Genomic DNA, 16,835 nt, shown 5'->3' on the forward strand with positions numbered 1-16,835 from the left:
ACATCAAGGTGTGGGCTAGAGAACATTTAAACTTATATGAAAATTTTAACTGTCGTCAGACATGAGTGCCAGAAAAGACTACGGTTGCAAAAATTTATTAAAAAAGTTTTATTAAAACAGTCTCCAACCAGTAATACAAAAAAACCACGGAGGAAAAATTGATTTGAGCATTGAAAACATATCCGTTGTCAGAAAGCCGCTCAAGTTTTTTACAGGAAAAGCTGTAACCATGGCGGCATTTCATCTACTGGCTCTGCTTTGCTTGCGCCGTATGTGCTCACGTGTCAAATCTACCGCCCAATTACAAACTCAAAACCACCAATGTCGCACAACCAAAATCATCACCAAAGTTGCAAACCTCAAAACCATCAAAATCAACACCAAAAAGACAATACACATTTTTACCTAGAGGATATGGATATCCATGTCGCACAGCGAAAACACATACATGAGATTTTATTAGCTGAGAGGTCACACCTTTAAAGACCTCAGACAGAGCTGAAATTTAAAGTATTATAAAACAGTCACCAATCAACATCAGAGAAAATTTACGGAGGCAAAATTGATTTGAGCATTAAAAACATATTTCAAGTCTGAAAGGTGCTCAAAATTTATATGACCGGATAAGAGATAACAAGGGCGGAATTTCTTCTACTGGCTCCGCCTTGTTTGTGCCGCGCGTGTTAGCTTGTCAAAAGTACTTCCCAATTTGCAACACAAAACGCAGCAAAAATCGCCAACAGATTGACAATGAATCTTTTCTTTTTAACTCCAGGATACGTCTACCAATGCTACACCGCCAAGACCCACCAATGAACTTTTATTAGACCGGAGGTCTGACCCTAATTCACCCATGGTAGATTAGCCCCTCCCGTTTCCGTAACGGGAAAAGAGGAAACCCATATTTTTATGTGTGATATAGTAGACCCATCCCAAGATTTGTGAGCCAGGAAAGAGAGATGTCACTAAAAGAAACATTGGTCGGACAATTTTTGAGATGAGGGATAGAGGAGTCTCAAAGATAGAGGAGTATATTAACAATTACCATCCAAGGTTTTCTGAAAAACTTTGGGAGGCTGCTCAAATTTACTATGCCGAAATTACCGCCCCAATTTTCAACTCAAAACGAAGCAAAATTGAAGCCCAAAATGTTGATACGTGTTTTTAACTCAACCTCACTTTACGGATATCAGTGCTGTGCCGCCAGCAATTACCAATGAACACTTATTACCTGGGATACTTGAGAAGTTTGACACTATTATAGCTCCCCAGGAGGTCAGACCAACACAAAATGGTAAAAGACAAGTATTACGGCTGATATTAGTAGTAAAAAACAAAAAATACCTTTACGCACGTTCTGGTTCGTTTAAAGTTTTAGAAACTTTTCTTGACTGTAATTTCCTTAGGATTTTCTGCAAAACTTTAAGAAAATAACTTGAATTTCGTAACTCAAAAGTCATACAACTTGACTCCAATTACACTAATGCTCGCTCTGTCAGTAATATGTTCACCAGAGGACATTTACGAGTGGTAATTAAACATTACATAACTGACATTTACAGTTAAAGGGAGTATTCTGTTCAGGAATTTAATCTGTTTACATAGCAAATTATTAAGTAAATATGAAATTAACCATATTAAGACAATGATTATGTAGAGAAGTTGAACGTTAAACATAGCAATATGGCGTGATAATTGAAGGTTCATCAAAAACTAACGTAAAACATTTCTGACACAACATTTGACATCTAAACAGTCTTTAAAACAGGAAAACTTAATGTATTATTCAAATATTAACCAAAGTTTGTTCATAACTGAAATGGAAAGTATGAATTCGCCCACATATCAAAAGCTGCCATAATTTTGGCATTGCTCGTGACATTTAGAAAGCGTATTGACACAACGCAACTAATTGATCATATAATTATATGGCAAAAACTAGATGGAATTCGAAAAAGGGAAAATCTGCCGTTCAGGGTAAAGTTGCAAAGTCGATGAACGAAATGAGCATCGAGACTAGCACCAATGGTTAGACTATCAAGTGAAAAGTTTGCCCAACCCCCCCTTTCAGATGAGAATTGCCGGTAGAGGGCCTAGCTATAGACTTATCATAAAACGATCTAATAATTTGATAAGAAAAATTTAAAGTATTATTTTTGACCGCAACATAGCCGGCCCAGTTTTTGGTCACAAATCCAAAAAAAAACATCACTTGCGGTCACTATTTACAGTGATCAACTTCACAATAGGTCTTTTGTAGCTACCCGTTGCAGTTTTTACTAGCGCTGATCTGGCTATTTGGTCGTCACTCTTATGAACTTCTTGAATTCTTCCTAACGGGAAGTTGAATGGATGCACATTCTTATCGACTATCCAAACCAGGTCACCAGTTTTTGGCTCGATAAGTTCCTCCTTGGCCCACTTCGTCCTCTGCTGTAGGCTTGGCAAATACTCAGACATCCAACGGTTCCATACGGCAACTAGGATGCTATGTTGATCTCTGAACAGCTTTCTGTAACTCGCAGTAGTTCCAGAAAACAACGCATTTGGCCAATTAATGCTAATTTGACCTATCAGAAAGTGGTTTGGTGTCAGTGGCTGTAAACCGGTGACATCTCCACTAACATCCGTAAGTGGTCGGTTGTTCATTAACTGCTCAACTACACAGAGTACTGTGCGAAGTCTGTCTTCAGTTAAGCTCTGTTTGCCGAGAACATTGTACAAAGCTTTCTTGCAAGATTTCACAAGACGTTCCCATACACCTCCAAAGTGAGGAGCTGCAGGCGGGTTGAAGGTCCACTTGATGCTCTCCTCTGCCAGTCTACTTGCTATTTCGTCTTTCCTGAGCTCCTGGAAGGCTTCCTTGAACCCTCTAGCCGCTCCAACAAAATTTGTTCCATTGTCAGAGATTATTGACTGAGGTTGACCTCTTCTTGCAACGAACCTATGAACAGCACCAATGCAAGCTTCAGTGTCCAAGCTGTCAACCAGTTCCAGATAAACAGCTCTAACACTCAAGCAGGTAAAGAGACACACCCATTTCTTCATTGTACGTCTGAACATCTTTACTTCAAACGGTCCGAATTAATCGACACCGGTATTTGTGAATGGTCGGACATTATTCGTCACTCGGTGTGTCGGTAAACCACTCATCTGTGGAGTTTTACGGCCAGTTAACAGTCGACAAGTTACACAATTGTGTTTCACTGCTCTCAGCGCGCTTCTTAATCCAAATATCCAAAATTTCTTCTGTACTTCGTTCCGAATATACTCCACCCCTTCGTGATGAAAAATTTTGTGCTGATAGCTCAGAAACAATTCGACTGCTCTATGTTTGCTAGGCAAAATAATTGGGTGTTTTGTCTCGAATGGTAAATTGGTTCTCCTCAGTCGTCCTTTTGCTCTCAGGACACCGTTAGAATCAATGAATGGAGATAAGGAAACAATTTTGCTGTTTGAAGAAACTGTTTTCTTGGATTTCAAGTCATCAATTTCTTTAGAATAGACTTCCAGCTGAACTAATTTCCAAATCAATTGTGCAGTTTCTTCTAGTGGTGAATGCACTTCAGAGTTCTTTCTGGCAAGCGATAAAATCCAAGCAATTGTTCGCCTCAATCGGTTGTATTGGCTGTATCGTTTCCAATCGACTACACCAATTACTTTGTTTGCCACGTAAACTTGAACATTCATATTCTGCTCGGCTGGAAGCTGATTATCTTCGTTTAACAAGATCGGTTGTAGCAGCCAATCTGGACCCTTGATCCAATTACTGTTGGCTATGTCATCGAAGCTGAGACCTCTTGTTCCAAGGTCGGCTGGATTCTTAGCACCTTCCACGTGGTGCCATTCGTCCACAGTTGAAGTGTCGAGTACTTCTGCTACTCTGTTTGCAACAAAGGTAAGCTGTTTCTCATTGCTCGATCTTGTTCACTGTATAACTGTTGTAGAATCAGACCACATAAAAACTTTATGGAAATGAATTGAGTGTTCCTTCTTGATTGTGTCTTTCAGTCGATTCCCGGTTAATGCTGCCATGAGCTCAAGTTTTGGAATTGTATGATGCTTTACAGGTGCAACTCTGGCTTTTCCTATGATAAAGGATACTTTACGCTCTGATTGATTGTTTTCTGTTACAAGATATGCTACCGCACAAAATGCGTCCTCTGAAGCATCACCGAAAACGTGCAACTCATTTCGAATGTTTTCGCTCGACGTTTCATACCATCTACTGACTTCAAACACTTCACCGGCATTCAATTCTCCGACCCAATCCGAGAATTGATCACTGAGGTTCTCGTCGATAAATGAGTCCCATTGTTGTCCTCTTGTCTGCCATATGCCTTTCAGGATTATTCTTCCACGGATTACAAATGGAGCTAGAAATCCCAAAGGATCAAAAACGCTAGAGACAATTGATAGCACTTTTCGCTGGGTCCAATATTTTTCAGGCTTAAACTGTAAACCTCTGCATACTTTCAGCGTGTCGGTTTTATTGTTCCATTCTAATCCAAGAATCGTCAGGGCCTTGTCATGTACTTCATCTTCATCAAAATTAGTAGCCCACTTAGTTAGTTTGAAACCACCTTTTGCTAAAAGAGCAATTAATTCTGCTTTGACGTCAGCAGCTTCTTCCCGACTCTGCAGCGAGACAAGTAGATCATCCATATAGAAGTTATGGCATGCTATGTGACTAGCTCGATCTGAATTTTCAGCATTGTCCGTTGCACATCTTTGTAGCGCAAAGTTTGCACAAGTTGGAGACGATTTAGCGCCAAATATATGCCTATTGTACTGATACGTTACTAATTGATCATTTTCATCTGACAATGGAAACCGTAGAAACTTTCGATCTTCCGGTCTGACTTCAACTTGAAGGAACTTTTCTTCAATGTCGGCACTCAAAGCATATCGGTTCTCTCGGAATCGTGCCAAGATTCCCATCAGACTGGCTAACAAATCCGGACCTGCTAGAAGCATGTCGTTGAGACTTTTCCCGCGAAATTTACTGGCTGCGTTACATACTCTCCTCACTTTGTCGGGTTTGTGAGGATTCAAAACTGGGTGATGTGGTACATACCAGACTTGTTGATTGGTTGTTGCTGCCAAGTCGCTGCTAGAAAGAATTGAGATATATCCTTTACTAAGATCTGAAATAATTGTTTCTGTATATTTCACTTTAAGTAATTCGTCTGTCTGTAATCGACGCTGCAACCCTCGAAGTTGTCCCAATGCTGATGAAAAGTTGTTGGATAAAGCTGCTTGTTCACCGTTCCATAATAAACCAACTTCATATCGTTCAGCGTTGAATTTGATCGTTGAGTTTAGAAGCTCGGTGGCTAGTTTGTCTTCTTTTGTTCTCTTGTCGGCTACTTTAAGTGTTCCGTAGGACTCCATATCCCACCACTTCTTGACAACTTCAGCTAGTTTCATGTCGTCATTGTTGGCTACATGACACGCTGCGCTGAGTTTTAGCTGATTAATTGGAACTGGACCACTGACTGTCCATCCAAGTGGTAATTTAATAGCCCACGGTTTGTTCTCACCGCCATTTTTGTATTCGACGGGTCGAATCAGTTCATAAGCATTCTGGCCTAGAATGATCGCAACTTTCTTCAAATCGATCTGCTTGAAACCCACACACTTCAAGTACGGATACTTTGCTTTCATCTCCTGGACATTGTAAGCGCTTGTTCCAATTTCCAAGTTCTTTTGACTGTGAATAGTGGGTAGCTTTCCTTTGTCTTGCATACAGTTAGCCGGCCCAATTGTAGCCTGAACCGCTCTGCATGTTGTAATTTGTGGGCCGTGAAATCCAGTAACATTTAACGACACTGGTTCTCCACGTAATTCAAGCTTTTCTAACAAGTCTTCATCCACCCACGTCTGAGTGGACCCCATGTCACAAACAGCAAGAGTATCTTCGAATTGTCCTTCATCTCCGAAGATTCTGACACGTGCTATTTGCATTAAACCTCTTATTGACTCCACATTGCTGGTTAAATTAGTCACTTCTGTCTTGTTAATGGGTTTCAAGTTTTCCGACCTTTTCTTGTAGTGAAGCAAATTGTTGTGGGTTTTCTCACAGCCATCAACGCCACAATTTCTTTTCCTTGGACAGTCTTTTGCTGCATGGTTATCAGCAAGACAACAAAAACATAGCTTCTTTTCTTTAACGACATTGCATCGTTCATCTATTTTCATGTTCTTGAACTTATCACAGTTCCAGACCCTATGATTTGAACCTTCGATAGGACATTTGTTTTCGGTCCGAGTTTTATCGTCATTTGAACTGAAGGCTGACTCGCTGGGCTTTGGACTTTTCTTGAAATCAGGTTTCTTACCGAACTCTGTCGTTTGTGTTTCGAATTTTGACAATGTAGGCGCACAATGAACTAATCGCTCATGTACTTGCGCTTCTTCTTGCAACCAATTATTAAACTCGACCAGGATTGGTATTCGTCTTGCTTTGGTTGGGGCCTCTATAAAGGCAAACCATCGACGCTTTGTATCTAACGGCAACTTGCTGACCGCAATATCAAGGTTACTAGAAGAAAACAAGAAAAAAAACAAGTCGTTTGAGTACCCAAATTGCTGTAGAATGTTCACAAACGTTGATACCGTATCAGCAAACTCTATCAAGGATGATAAGTTGCTAAATCTAACCTGAGGGAAGTTCTGAATTTTGGCAAGTTGTGAAGAGACAATGTGATGAGGCTGGCCAAACTTTCTTTGCAGTGTGTTCCAAGCCTGATCGTACATTGTTCCAGAGTAGCCCATTCCATTGACAGCTCGTTTTGCTTTTCCAACAAGCAATGTCTTCAAATGGCTCATTTTCTCGTCTCGACTAATACTGCTGCTGTGTATTGTAGACAGAAACTTTCCACTCCATTCAGGCCAATCCAATGGATTACCATCAAATTCGCGCAATTTTAATTTTGGCAAACTTCTGTTAACATTGTTGGTTGGTGTTGAAAAGATATCATTACCGTTGTCCCTTGGAGACAAGAATGAATTTGAATAGGCGTATCTATCAGGTGAAAATCGTCTATCTCTGCTTCCCAGAGGTGTACTTTGAATTCTTGCTTGCTGCTCAAATGGATTTTCGATATCTTCTCCTAAACTGTACTGCTGTCGATACTTTGTTAAACGACTCGAATAACTATCTGTTTTTAAAAAAGAACTTGATGGACGCTCCACTTCTGGCAGTTGAACTTTGAGGTTTTCTGCGTACTCATCGTATTCCGCGTGAAGTTCTTTCGGGGAAAATTCGTCATCAGACTCTGTTTCACTTGATTGTTTAGATTTGTCAGAAATCTCTCCAGAAGAACTTTCTAATTAAGCTTCCATCAAGCGAAGTTGAAGTTTTTCCTCAACTTGTCTCATCCGTTCTTCGTGCTCTCTTTGCTTTCTTTCAAACTCCATTTGAAGCTTTTTGGACTCGATGTTGGCCTTCTTTTTGGCCTTCTCCTGTCTTTCTTCAACTTTCTGAAGCTTTAGCAATCTCTTCTCCTCCTCTCTTGCAAGCTTGTTCTCCAATGAGTAATTACCAGATTTACCCACTTGACTTGTGTTTTGAGTCGGACTGTCGCTTTTCTTTTTCTGTGAGCCACTGCTCACAAGGTTTACGCCATTGTCCTGAGGAGTACTGTCCGTTAGAACTGCTGCATTTGGAGCATCTTCTGCCAATGTAGTGAATGTGGAGACTGAAACTTCTCCAAACGAAACCATTCTGTTTTCTGATGCTGCTGCTTTTAGATCGAAAAGATTCAAAATGTAGCATTTGTGATCCGTTAGACGACTTCTGTAGTCAATAAATTTCTCTGTTACCTCAGAGCAACCAGTCCCATCGTGTTTGGCCTCTATTTTACTCAGCTGATTGAGTAATTTGTCTTCTTCTTCAAAGTACGCGTCAACTTCAGATCTAACTCGAGCAAGACGATAGTTTCAACAATCGTATCAATTCTTCTCTTTTTCTTCTGAGTTGGTCATACTTCTGATTCAAATTAACCAAGTCCAAAGAATGCTTTTGACGGCCACGTCTGAATGGAATGATGATTTTTTGTTGGGAAAAAGTTTGTTGTTCTGATGAAGAAGGCATCCACTTCTTGGCAACCTTCTGAGATTTTGTCGACTTCTTGAACATTTTGATAATAAATAACAACGAATATTATCTTTTTAAGTGTCCGGGGAGAATACGGACCATTAATATTACGGCTGGTATTAATAGTGAAAAACTAAAAATACCTTTACGCACGTTCTGGTTCGTTTAAAGCTTTAGAAACTTTTCTTGACTGTAATTTCCTTAGGATTTTCTGCAAAACTTTAAGAAAATAACTTGAATTTCGTAACTCAAAAGTCATACAACTTGACTCCAATTACACTAATGCTCGCTCTGTCAGTAATATGTTCACCAGATGACATTTACGAGTGGTAATTAAACATTACATAACTGACATTTACAGTTAAAGGGAGTATTCTGTTCAGGAATTTAATCTGTTTACATAGCAAATTATTAGGTAAATATGAAATTAACCATATTAAGACAATGATTATGTAGAGAAGTTGAACGTTAAACATAGCAATATGGCGTGATAATTGAAGGTTCATCAAAAAATAACGTAAAACATTTCTGACACAACATTTGACATCTAAACAATCTTTAAAACAGGAAAACTTAATGTATTATTCAAATATTAACCAAAGTTTGTTCATAACTGAAATGGAAAGTATGAATTCGCCCACATATCAAAAGCTGCCATAATTTTGGCATTGCTCGTGACATTTAGAAAGCGTATTGACACAACGCAACTAATTGATCATATAATTATATGGCAAAAACTAGATGGAATTCGAAAAAGGGAAAATCCGCCGTTCAGGGTAAAGTTGCAAAGTCGATGAACGAAATGAGCATCGAGACTAGCACCAATGGTTAGAGTATCAAGTGAAAAGTATGCCCAACCGCCTTTCAGGGTCCTAAATCCAAGTCCCTAGGAGCTAGAGCACTTCAAAAGTACAGCTCTTTTTCAAGGTCACCCGACTATCGGAAACAAAAGTTGTGACCTTGAGATGAAAACTATTGAAACTGAAAGCAACGCATAAGGGAATGAGAGTACATATGAGAAATAAACACCAGTGACCTTCAAGGTCTTGCACCAAGGTTAAATATTATTAGTTCCAACATTTTAGTTTGTTTTTACATTATTTCTAATATAAAATTCAACATTGATCGAACTTGACCCAATTCCGTCGATCTAATAGATGAGAATTGCCGGTAGAGGGCCTAGCTATAGACTTATCATAAAACGATCTAATTATTTGATAAGAAAAATTTAAAGTATTAGTTTTGACCGCAACAACAACTCTCAGGCAATATTTTTATATTTGCGATGTAGAGGACTCGTTTATGGTCCAAGAAAAGGATTTGTCACTACCAGAACCATGGATTGGACAAACATCAAGATGTGGGCTAGAGAACACTTAAACTTATATGAAAATTTTAACTGTCGTCAAACATGAGTGCCAGAAAAGACTACGTTTGCAAAAATTTATTTGAACATTAAAAACTTATCTGAAGTCAAAAACGTGATCGAGAGGTAAATGAACGCAAGAAGGACGACAAGGACGACCTTTCATTTGCGAGATCATCTTTGCTTGCGCAATGCGTTTTCGCGTGTCAAAAGCAATACGCCAATTTGTGACTCAAAACGCAGCAAACAATCGACTGTCAGAAAGATGTCTCTATCAAAAACAGCGATTTGGCCTTTTTTGAGACGAGGGCTAGAGGCGGCTCAATTCTACAGGAATACATTAAAAGTAGCCAACCAGGATTGACAGAAGATTTCAAATAGACAAAAACTGATTTGAGCATTGAAAACATATCCCAAGTCAGAAAGGTGCTCGAAAATTAAATGACCGGAAAAGCGATCACAATGGCGGCATTCTATCTACTGGCTCTGCTTTGCTTGTGCCATCCGTGGTCGCTTGTCAATAAGGGTTTGCGTGAACCGCCCAATTTACGAATCAAAACGCAGCGAAAAATAACACCAAAAGGACAGTACATCCTTTTAGCTGTAGGATAAGGAGATCAATGTCGCATTGCGAACAAGCAACCATAAGTTTTGATTAGCTGAGAGATTTGACGCTACCTACTATTGCTCTCTAGGAGATCTGCCCCCAACAGAAACTGATAAACGACAGAGACGGTGACCATGTTTTTATGTTTGCGATATATACAGAACTCGTCGCACTATTTTATGGTCAGGAAAAAGAGATATCATTACCAGACAGAGTGATCTGGCAAACTTCGAAAAGCGGGCTAGAGAAGGCTCAAAATGACAGTAATATGAAAACAGGCGCAAGCCAAGATGGATTAAAAAATTGCAGTGGCAAAAATTTAATTGAACATTAAAAACATTTGCGAAGCCATAAAGATGATCAACAGCTATATCACACCAACATATGAAAACAACAATTTTTTCAAATTCGAAGCAAACTTAGTTGGACAGGCGAACAACCTGCATGGAGATTATAGGTACATCTTCGAAGCACAGTGATGTCGGATGTGAGAAAATACTAAAACACTGTTTAGACGATTAAACAGTCACATCAAGCGAGGTGCCAAATGAAGCCCTGGTCTTGCACAATAATTGAAGAGGAAATTGAACGCAGAAAAGCGGATGTAATATGATGTTTTTCAACAAGAAAGAAATTATGACGATTGCAAGTCACAGTTCAACAAAAATCTGGGGCGCAATGTCTTTAATGGAGAATGCCATACAGATTGATTTGGCCGCAAAATAACCAACCAAAAAAGTACAAAAAACCTTGATAGTTTTTATGAGCTAGTAGCGCCCGGATCAACTATTATCCAAAAATGGGTTCGGATACATTCAAAAGATGTGAGCCAGGAAAGAGAAATGTCACTATCAGCAACAGCAGTCTGGCAATTTTTGAGAAGAGGGGTTAAGGAGGCTAAATTCTACGGGAATATAATGACCTTCGCCACCCGAGATTGCCGGAAAAGTCTAATGAGGCCAAAAATGATCTGAGCATCAAGACATAACCGAAGACAGGAAAGGGGTATAACGATGAATGACCACGGTGTTTCCATCTACTAGGTCAGGTTTGGTCGGCCGATGAGTGTTTGCTTCTCAAAAGTAACGACCCAATTTGCAACTCGTTAAACGCATTAAACTTTCTCAAAAACGCAAATAGACAAGTCATGATTTGAACTACGCAATACGACTATCAATCCTCCACCGCCAACATTTACCAATGAACTTTTAATACATGCGAGGTCTGACTCTAGTAGAGCGCTCTAAGAGATTAGCTCGACATGATTCGGTAAAAGGCAAAGACGGATCCCTCATTTTTATGGGTGCTTTTATAGAGGACTCATCCCAACATTTGTGGGCAGAAAAAAGATATGTCACAATCATACACAGCGATAATATCTGGCAAACTTCAGGATGATGGCTGACGAAGGCTCTAATTTACAGGCAAACAATAACAGTCGCCGAAACTGTTGATAGAAACAAATAAAGAGGCAAAAATTGATTTGAACAATTAAAACATACCCGAGTCAGAAAAGTGACGTAAAGATAAACGACCTCAAAAGAGACAACACGGGCAGCAATTCATCGGATAGATCAGTTTTGCTAGCGCTATGAGCTTCATTTTGAAAGTTGTACGGCTCCAGTTTGAAACTCAAAACGCAGCAAAAATTCGATCCCAAAACGATAGTACTTTATTTCAACTGCAGGATACGACTGTCAGTTCTGCACCGCCATCAAGTACCAATGGACTCTTAATTCCTGCAACGTTTGAACCCGCTACAGCTCTGTTGAATAATAGCATAACACGAATCATTAAGAAAAAAAACGGTTTCCATATATTTTATGTGCGATATAGAGGGTTCGTTTGGAGAGCAAAAAAACTCTTGCCGTATTGAATTCATAACACCAAAAAAGAAGACGTATGAGTATTTTTGAGAGTCCCCAGCCTACAGTGACACGAATACAAACAATTAGTGACACTTAGGTGCCCTTGCAGCCAAAAATAAATGCATATCCGTCTCCAATTCTTGATACAGTTTCTCCAAATGTTCCCATGTCTGACCAGCAGATAAAATCTCAACTACTCCAGGTTTTGAGAAGATGATGTTGAGCTTTATGAGTAAGAAAGCTATGAACATCAAAACATTCAACTGAATCATTAACGTCCAGCAAACATATTGTAGTTGTTTTGAAACCGCTTAATAACTACTAAAATGCTATGTTTAGATTCATTCAATATTGGTGTAAATTTTGAAGGAAAGTTTTAAATTTTGATCCAATGAAGGCATATGTCATGCTTGGCCCTAATAAATATTTTTTGCTTTCATTTGTGCTTTTATTTTCTGTAGTTTTACGTAATGGTTCAAACCTAACCCACTTTGCGGAGGGAGCAACTAAGTACTCAATTACACTTGTTTTTTTTTGTTCAGTCACTTCCGGAAGATCGATGTTTCCATGAGTGGCATCATGAAAATCTCGATCGAGTGGTATCATGAAAATATCGGTATTTAGTGGTATCATGAAAATCTTGAGTGCCATCAATAGAACGCTCTTGAAGCGTGGAATTTGAAAACAAAAGGATTTTTTATGAAGTTCTGTTTTTTCGGGGAATCATCGTGGTTTAGAAATTTTGCGAACATTCAAGTATTGTTGTGAGTTTGTTCTATTTTACAATCAATTTGCTTGATTTTATTCAAAATTGGTATCTACATGTTGGTTCAAAATTGCTTTTTAAAATAAAATGAAGAAAGATTTTGTATTTCTAATAGACAATCAATAAAAAAGCGGTAAATGGCTGGTTTTGGTTTCAACGGGAAGTTTACAATCTAAAGGATTCATATTATATTGGAGAGCTCTGTTTTTCTCTCTCTTTTTTAATTTTTTGGTTTTCCCATCTCATTCAGAGGTAATTAAGTTTTGGTATCCGGAATCCATTAATGACCAACCACAATTACGGTCAAGTGAAGGCAAATGAACATCTATTTTGTTTGAAGAGAATCATCGCTGATTGCTATTTTGGTCAGCTACCAGGTTTGCTTTACTTGCGACAAAACATCCTTTTAACTCCAGCATACAACTATGAATGCTGCACGGCCAACAAACACCAATGAATTTTTATTGCGTGGGAAGTTTGACCCTATTGCAGTTCTCTATGAGATTAGCCCACAGTATTAGTTAAAAGGCAAAGACTAAAGCCATATTTTTATGGATGCGATATAGAGGAATCATCCCAAGATTTGTAAGCCAGGAAAGAAATATCTCACTATCAAAAACAGCAATCTGGCCATTTTTGAGATGAGGGCTAGAGGTGGCTCAAATTTACAGGAATATAATACCAGCCGTCAATAAAATTGACAGCAGAAACAACATATGCAGAAATTGAAAACATATCTCAATTCAGAAAGATGATCGCAAAATGAATGACCCCAAAAAACAATCAAGGGCATCGTTTCATCCAATAAGTCCGTTTTGTTTGCAGCTTGCGCGTTTGCTTGTCCAAAGAACTGCCCCAATTTCTACCTCAAAACCCAGCACAATTCAAAAACAAAACGACAATACGTGTTTGCAACTCCAGGATACGGCTATCAATGATATACCGCCATGAAACACCACAAATAAATTTTTTTTATTTGCTGAGAGGTCGGACCATACTACAGCTCTCTAGAAAATTAGCCCCCCACACGAACCTGTGAGAGACAAAGACGGAGTCCATATTTTTTTTGGGTGCGATATATAGAAGGCGTCCCAAGGTTTGGTGGCCAGAAGAATAGATGTCATTACCAGAAACAACGACCTGGCAAACTTCGAGAAGAGGGCTAGAGAAGGCTCAAATATACAGTAATATAATAACAGTCGCCAACCAAAATTGACAAAATATTACAGAGGCAAAAAGTGATATAAACTATAAAAATTTTTGCGAAGCAAAAAAGTTGACAATAAAGAGCTAAATCATCCTTAATGATCAGAAGCAATAAAACCCTAAAGAGACAACGAAGAGGCATTTCTTCTATAGAGTCAGCTTTCCTCGATCCATTCATGTTCTTGTGTCAAAATTTACACCCCAATTTACAACCAAAACGCCGCAAAGGTTCAATCCGAAAACGAAAATACTCCTTTTAAACTGCAGCATGCAACTATCAATGCTGCAACGCCAACAATCACCAATGAAATTTTCTTACCTTCGAGATCTGACCCTTCGTGAAACGTTAAAAGAAAAAGATGGTGCCCATATTTTTATGTTTGTGATACAGAGGACTCGCCCAAGGTTTGTGAGCCAGGCAAAAGAGATGTCATTATCCGAAACAACGATCTAGCAAAATAAGAATTGTGGGCTATGGCAGTCTGAAATTCACGGGAATACAATAAGAGCCGCATCCCAATGTTGCCAGGAAAAATTAAAGAGGCAAAAGTTCATTTGATTATTAAAAACGTTTCTGAAGTCAGAATGGTGGCTGAAAGATAAAAGACCGCAAAAGAGGCATCGTTTTGTCTGATAGATCAGTTTTGCCAGCGCCATGCGTTTCAGATTGAAAGTTGTTCGGCTCCAGCAGCAAAAATTCAACGCCAAAACGATAATACATCTCTTCAACTCCAGGATAAGACTAACAATTCTGCACCGCCAACATGCACCAATGAAATCTTAATTCCTGCGAGGTCTGAAACTACTACAGCTCTCTTGGATATTAGCCTAATATGAACCATTAAGAAACAAAAATAGAGTCCCTATTTTTTGGGTGCGATATAGAGGATTCGTCCGGAGAGTAAAAAAACTCTTGCCGTCTCCAATTCAGCAGATAGATACCTCTGAACTACTCCATGTTTTGAGAAAAAGATGACGAATTTGATGAGTAAGAAAACTATGAACATCAAAACATTCAATTGAATCTTTTATATCAATAACTGATTGTAACTAGCAAACATATTGCAGTTTTTTAAAACCACTTAATAATTATCAACTTGCTCTGTTTAGATTTATTCAATATTCGTGAAAGTTTTGACGAAAAGTTCCACTAATTTTGGTTTTTAAAGTTGTATTAATTTTGTATATAACATTTTAAACTTATATTTAACCCCTGGGTTATATTTTCAATTTACTTGTTTAAAAAAATTAGATTTTGGTCCAATGAAGGCAAATGTCAGGCTTTGCCCCAAGCTTTATTTTCCGCTTTCAATTGTGCTTTAAATTTCCGTAGTTTTAGGTAATCGTTCAAACCTAACCCACTTAGTTGAGGGAGGAACTAAGTACTCAATTGCACTTCTTTTTTTGTTCAGTCAATTCCGGAAGATCGGTGTCTTCATGAGTGGCATCATGAAAATCTCGATCGAGTGGCATCATGAAGATCTCGATATTTAGTGGTATCGTGCAAATCATGAGTGCCATCAATCGAATGCTCTTCAAGCGTGGAATTCGGATACAAAATGATTTTTTATGGAACTCTGTTTTTTCGAGGAGTTATCTTGGTTTAGAAATTTTGCGAACATTCAAGTATTGGTGTGAGTTTGTTCTATTTTAGAGTCAATCAAATTGGTATCTACACGTTTGTTCAAAATTGCTTTTTAAAATAAAATGATGAACGATTTTGCTTTTCTAACAGACAAACGATTAAAAAAAAGCGGTAAATGGCGGGTTTTGGTTTCACCGGGAAGTTTACAATCTAAAGGATTCATATTATATTGGAGAGCTCTGTTTTTCTCTCTCTTTTTTAATTTTTTGGTTTTCCCATCTCATTCAGAGGTAATTAAGTTTTGGTATCCGGAATCCATTAATGACCAACCACATTTACGGTCAAATGAAGCCCAATGAACATCTATTTTTTTGACGAGAATCATCGCTGATCGTTTTCATGGTCTCAAAACTGCGTTTTCGTAATTTTTAGTAGTTGTTTCGCGCTTCGCATGCATTTGTCGCACATTTGTAGTGCTATTGTTTATTTTTCTTACTGACTTGATTGAAATAGGAATTGATCTCCTACAGATGGTTAAATGAATCTACATAAGCGCTTTGAATGCACACCAAGGTCTTGGAAAAATTTTTCTAAATGGATTCTAAACTTAAGCGCTGTTAAACGTATTTCTGTGAACTTTGTTTATCGGTCGCAATAATGAGAGGTCCCACATACTTACAATTGCTTTTAAAAAGTCTGGTTTTCTCTTCCAACTTTTGACTGTGATACTACTAATTTTTGTAAAGTTTTGTCATTTTTGATTATTTGTCCTTAACTGTCGTTGTTTTTTGAAATTTTGCCACATTACGACAAAATTGGACGTTGCCAATGGCGTTGAGAAGACCTTATTTGAATATTTAGGAAATTATCAGCGAATTGCTTTTGGTTTTAGTGCCTTCGACTTTTTCCTCCTCTACTTTTTTAATGAAAGTTTAATTATTTCCTGTATTTGTTGTCCTTTTGTAGCAGCAAGCCTAATACTCCTTGTTTTCCAGTAGATGTGTAGAATAGTGTTTTTAGTGCTTAACTTTGAAGGAGTTTGGTTTTAATGGCTCTGATACTACGAGATTTTTGCGATACTGCAACATCCCATTGGTAATGGAAAAAAAGTCAGTTTGAAACATCCTAATTGTTCTACTGAGTTCTTTCTTTTTTGAAATGAGTTCGACACATTTCTGTCGCATTTTATTTAACTACCGGTTTCTGCCTGTAGTTTTTCTTTATGTAGTCGGAAAAGTTTTCTGAATATTGGCAGGCCCCAACAGCTTCCTTTTGATGTTTTAATGATTTTGTTTAATACAGTCAGTTAACAGCGAATGTTTCTGACGGTTTTGGT

The 16,835-nt window shown here is 38.4% G+C and overlaps 2 protein-coding genes across 2 annotated transcripts; both read right to left on the reverse strand.

The window, feature by feature from the left end:
• Positions 1–2,208: 2,208 nt before the first annotated feature.
• Positions 2,209–3,048, reverse strand: LOC142351668 (uncharacterized). The gene has a single exon (XM_075403809.1). It carries the CDS (start codon positions 3,046–3,048, stop codon positions 2,209–2,211), a length of 840 nt encoding a protein of 279 aa, XP_075259924.1.
• Positions 3,049–3,084: 36 nt separating this feature from the next.
• LOC142351669 (uncharacterized) lies at positions 3,085–6,831 on the reverse strand. The gene is made up of 2 exons (XM_075403810.1): positions 3,932–6,831; positions 3,085–3,883 (listed from the first exon to the last, which is right to left on the reverse strand). Exons 1-2 carry the CDS (start codon positions 6,829–6,831, stop codon positions 3,085–3,087), a joined length of 3,699 nt encoding a protein of 1,232 aa, XP_075259925.1.
• Between the last annotated feature and the right edge of the window lie 10,004 nt (positions 6,832–16,835).

Source organism: Convolutriloba macropyga, chromosome 13 (assembly GCF_964194025.1).
Source record: "Convolutriloba macropyga chromosome 13, txConMacr16.3, whole genome shotgun sequence".
Classification (NCBI taxonomy): domain Eukaryota; kingdom Metazoa; phylum Xenacoelomorpha; order Acoela; family Convolutidae; genus Convolutriloba; species Convolutriloba macropyga.

Excerpts from the sequence above, each read along its gene's own strand:
- LOC142351668 (XM_075403809.1), bottom strand. The coding sequence starts at position 3,048 with ATGAAGAAATGGGTGTGTCTCTTTACCTGCTTGAGTGTTAGAGCTGTT.
- LOC142351669 (XM_075403810.1), bottom strand. The coding sequence starts at position 6,831 with ATGAGCCATTTGAAGACATTGCTTGTTGGAAAAGCAAAACGAGCTGTC. Across the intron at positions 3,884-3,931 it reads GATTCTACAACAGTTATACA|AGTAGCAGAAGTACTCGACA; the intron begins GTGAACAAGATC and ends TGTTGCAAACAG.